At 55.6% G+C, this 5,192-nt stretch overlaps 1 protein-coding gene across 1 annotated transcript in view; it reads left to right on the forward strand.

Annotated features, from left to right (window-relative positions):
- Nucleotides 1-2,852: 2,852 nt before the first annotated feature.
- LOC117880012 (solute carrier family 22 member 6-A-like) overlaps nucleotides 2,853-5,192 on the forward strand; it is a 29,455-nt gene continuing 27,115 nt past the window's right edge. The window contains exon 1 of the mRNA XM_034775645.1: nucleotides 2,853-2,987. Within this exon, the coding sequence (XP_034631536.1) occupies nucleotides 2,853-2,987 (135 nt within the window). The remainder of the gene's footprint in view (nucleotides 2,988-5,192) is intronic.

The raw sequence follows: 5,192 nt of genomic DNA on the forward strand, positions 1-5,192 counted from the left end.
TTGGCTCCCAGAACAGTGAAGCTGCAGCAGCACATGCTTCAGCATGGGCTAGTCCTGTGACTAATGACCCAGGGTCCAGACAGGCTTGTATAGCCTGTGCTGAAGTATTGCTCTGGTACCTGAGCTAGCGCGAGTCAAGCTAGCTCAGGTATGACTGCTCAAGCTGTAGTCACCCCTTCAGTCGTGATTTATACTGGTGTAATTGAGTGATCTGGTGGTTCAAACTAGGCATCAGGATTCTTGGGTTCCATTCCCAGTTCTGTGAGGGGAGTAGGGTCTAGTTGTTAGAGCTGTAGGGGCTGAGAATCAGGACTCCTGGGTTTGGTTACCAGATCTGACACACTAGACTCCATTCCTTCCAGAGCAGCAGGAATGAGGGTCAGGACTTCTGAGTTCTGTTCCCAGCTCTGGCTGGAGAATACTGTTCAATGGTTAGAGAAAATGGGTCTCGGAGTCAGGACTCCCGGCTTCCATTCCCAGCTCTGGACTGGGAGGGCAGGTTAGAGTGTGTTTGTGTTGGGGGGGTTGGGAGTCAGGACTCCCAATTCTGAGGGCAGTGAAATGTAGTGGGCTGGGGCAGGGGAAGCTGAGAATCAGGACTTCTGGATTCCCTTCCCTGTTTTCAAAACTGAACAAAGGAAATATCCTTTCTGACATGATGGTGTTAGACTGTGGAACTCACTGATACAGGTAGGGTGACCAGACAGCAAGTGTGAAAAATCGGGATGGGGGTGGGGGAGGGTAATAGGAGCCTTTATAAGAAAAAGACCCAAAAATCGGGATGTACAATCCTACCCCAGTCTGACTGACCATGGATGGGGTCATGTGATCGATGGTGATAGGCCTGGCTCCTCGTCTCGCCTACCCGATGATCCTGGGTTGGGACTGGCCAGACTTCCCGGGAGTCCTCCGCTCCAATGCTGATGAGAGGCCCGCAACTATCCCAGTACTGAAAGGGAGCGTCCCTGAGACCCAGTCAGATTGGGAGCAGGCACCAGACCCCAACTGACTGGAAGAAGAGCCCGAGGACTCCCCTCCAGAAGCTGTTGCTGAACCTCTGCTTCACAGAGACTTTTGTCATGACCAAAGGGCTGATCCCACCTTCAGTCACGCTTACAAGCAACTAGCCATGGTCGATGGGGCTGTAATTGACCTGCACCGGGTGAAGCAGTGGCCACACTTGGAACTACGACAGGATCAGCTCTATCGGGTCGAACGGGACCCGCGCACTGGAGAACCCCAGAGCCAACTACTCGTGCCTCAATGTCACCAGCGGGCAGTAATGAAACTTGCTCATGACATCCCTGCTGCCAAGAAGACTCTCACCCGGACACTGACACGCTTCTTCTGGCCCGGCATGCATCAGGAAGTAAGGAACTATTGTAACTCCTGCCCAGAGTGCCAGCTAGCCGCACCCCTGTGGACACCCAAGGCCCCGTTGGTCCCCATGCCCATGGTAGAAATGCCCTTCGAATGCGTGGCCATGGAGCTGGTGGGGCCCCTCCCGAAAAGCACCACGGGATTTCAGTATGTGTTGGTCCTCGTAGATTATGCTACCCATTTCCCTCAGGTGGTACCACTTCAAGCATTACCGCCCAAACCATTGCGGGTGAGCTTGTAAAAGTCTTTGCTCGGGTAGGCCTGCCCCAGGAGATTCTCATGGACCAGGGCACCAACTTTACCTCCCAACTGCTGCGGCGCATGTGTAGGCTCCTGGGAATCAAGCAGTTGCGCACCTCTATCTACCATCCACAAACCGACGGTTTGGTTGAACGGTTTAACTGTACTCTAAAAGATATGTTGCGCAAATTCCCCCCAGAGGAACTACGCCAATGGGACCAGCTACTCCTGCTTTTGCTTCTGGCGATCCAGGAGGTGCCCCAGACCTCTACAAAGTTTTCCCCTTTTGAGTTGTTGTGTGGCTGCCGCCCACAGGTGTTCCTCGACCCGATGTGCGAAAACTGGGAACAAGCTCCATCACCAACCCAGGGCCTCTTGAAGTATGTCCTTCAGCTCCAGGAACGCCTCACTCAGGCCGGGGTGCTCGCCCGGGAAAACTTAAGGGCTGCCCAGGCAGCTCAAGCACGAACCTATAACCGAGACACGCAGATCCACGACTTTAAACCTGGGGACCAGGTCCTGCTTCTCCTGCCTTCAAGTGAGTCCAAGATACTGGCCCACTGGCAGGGCCCCTACGAGGTCAACCAACTGGACCGACGTAAGAAAACCCAGTGGTACCATGTCCACCTACTGAAGCCCTGGCGGGAGCGCGAGGGCTTATTAATTAACCCTTACCCGCTGGAGCCAGAATTGGGCCCCCATGCCGCCCTAACCCAAGACACTGAGGGGCCCCAGCTCGCAGAGACCCTCACGGATGAACAACACAAGCAAGTCCGGTGCCTCCTGCAGGCGTTCCCGCGAACCTTCACCAGCCAGCCGGGTTACACAACCCTGGTTTATCATACCATTCAGACAGAACATGGGGTAGTGATCCGAGACACGACCAGGCCCTTGCCGCACCGCATGCGGTAGATCGTTGAGGAAGAGGTACAAGCCATGCTAGAACTAGGCGTAATTGATCCCTCACAGAGTGAATGGTGTAGTCCGACAGTGCTAGTACCCAAGCCTGACGGCACACGGCACTTCTGCATCGACTTCTGACGTGTCAACACCATATCCAAATTTGACACGTATCCTATGCCGCGTGTAGATGAGCTGCTTGGCCGGTTAGGGGAGGCTCGTTTCCTCACCACACTTGACCTTGGCAAGGGCTACTGGCAGATCCCCTTCACCCCACTTCAAGGGAAGAGACCGCATTTGCCACCCCAACAGGTCTGTACCAATTCACCCGGATGCCCTTCGGCCTCCATGGGGCCACAGCCACGTTTCAGTGGCTGATGGACCGTGTCCTCCAACCCCATCGAGACTATGCAGCTGCCTACCTGGATGATGTGGTCATCTACAGCCGCCACTGGGAGCATGATTTGGTACGGGTAGCTCCTGTCCAGAGAGCCCTGTGGGCCGCCGGGCTGACAGCCCACCCAAAAAAAATGCCGCATTGGATGGCAAGAGACTACTTATCTGGGCTACACCATAGGGAACGGACAAGTGAAGCCCCTCGTGGGAAAAGTCCAGGCCCTGGCGGCCTGCCCGCCTCCCACCACAAAGCATCGGGTGCGACAGTTCTTGGGCCTTGCTGGCTATTATCAGCATTTCATTCTCCATTTTGGATCTATTGCCGCCTCTTTGACCGGCCTTTTAACCAAGGACAGCCCTCGACGTGTGGTTTGGACCCCGGAATGTGAAGACGCCTTTCAGGAACTCAAAAAGAGTCTCTGCCGGGAACTGGTCCTCTACAGCCCAAATTTCAACTGAGTCTTCATCTTCCAAATGGATGCCTCGGAGGTAGGACTGGGTGCCGTCCTGTCCCAAGAAATCGATGGGGAAGACCATCCGGTCTCATAACAGCCGGAAATTGTTTCCGTGCGAGAAGAACTACGCGGTGGTGGAGAAGGAGGCCCTTGCAGTGTAATGGGCCTGTGATGCCCTATGTTACTACCTTCACCTTAGTCATCGACCACGCCCTGTTTCGGTGGATGAACAAAATGAAAGACATTAATATGAGAATACAGCATTGGAACCTGGTGCTCCAGCCCTATGCCTTTACGGTTCGCCATAGGGCAGGCAAGGACCACGCTAATGCTGACTTCCAGTCCTGCCTGGGGGGTATGGAAGAGTCTGGCCCCGACGAGTGGGAGCCAGACTTAAGGGTGTGTGTGTGTAGCGAGGCGGTCTGGCTCCCCGCCGCCCCGGAGGGGGACGAGCCTCTCTGGACACCAAAGTGGGCGGACCCAGCAAACCTTGCGCCCGCCCCTCAGAGGTCAGAGGCAGGACAGGAAGTATAAAAGTCCAACCCCAAGGCTCACTTGGGTCTCAGGCACTGGAGCGACCAGACGCTTGTGGCATAGCTCCCGGTGGGGAGACCACGGCGATCGGTGGCCGACCCGAGGACTAGCCAGACCAGGCAACACTTGATGCTAGCCCGAGCCCAGAGACGCTGCCAAGCCTACCGCTCGCCCATTAACCCGAGGAACTGCCAGGCCTACCGTGCCAGTTACCCCGAGGAGCTGCCAAGCCTACCGCTCGCCAGCTATCCTGAGGAGCCCATGGTGTGTGACCCCGTGGAGGATGCCGTCCGGACCCTCTAGAGGTCCGTGTACCTCTAGAGCGGGAGATAGGAAGTAGCCCGGGGGCAGCCGACCCGAGTCTGGCTGCAACACTGCCAGAGCCAATGTCAGTGTGTTGCGGTCAGGATCTCCACTGACACAGCAGTGAGTCTTCTGCCGCTGCTAGGGCCCCGGACTGGGATGCAGTGGAGTGGGTGGCAGTCTCCCCCTCTCCCTGGCTGCTAAGAGCCAGGAGCCTGGGGTTTGCTGTTGAACCTGTTTGCTCAGCCCCTGCTTGAGGGCCTAAGCTAGTGACAGTTTGTTGCCCCACCCTGACCCAGGGCCTGGGCTTGCCAATACCGAACCTGTTTGCTCAGCCCCTGCCTGAGGGCCTGAGCTAGTGATTGTTTGCTGCACAGCCAAGCTAATTCCCCAGCACACCTGACCAAAGTAGCGAGGCAATCTGGCTCTCCGCCGCCCCGGAGGGGGGACGAGCCCGGCCAACCAGCCTACATGACCCCATCGAAGTTGTGGGTCACATCACTGATCTTGGCTCTGCAGGAGAAACATTTGACTATCCTTTTTCAACAGGTGGTTCGCAGAATCTGCCCACTGGCTGGTTCTGGCAGGTAAAGCTGACAGAGCAGTGAAGGTGCTCCAAAGGGTCCCCAGAGTGAATGGAAACGGGAAGAAGGGGAGAAGATTACCACAGAGGTAAAGAGACCCAATGGAGTCTTTAATGAAGGGCTTGATCCTCAGGTGGTCTAAACGGACACAACTCCACTGGAGTCATTCATTTACACCAGCTGAGGATCAGGCCATTTAACTTTTTAACCTATCAGAGGACATAGAACTAGGGCCTGTCCCACCAGATTTCTAGCACGGGGCAAAGGCGATTGAATAAAGCCTGATTTCAACAGAGAGCTGGCACAGCCCTGGCTTCCTCCCTTGCTCCAAAGTGACATTAACTTAGTCCCCTGTGGATATTTGTCCATGGTATAAAACCAGCACATCCTGTCACACAAC

The sequence above is a fragment of the Trachemys scripta genome, chromosome 7 (genome assembly GCF_013100865.1).
Source record: "Trachemys scripta elegans isolate TJP31775 chromosome 7, CAS_Tse_1.0, whole genome shotgun sequence".
Classification (NCBI taxonomy): domain Eukaryota; kingdom Metazoa; phylum Chordata; order Testudines; family Emydidae; genus Trachemys; species Trachemys scripta.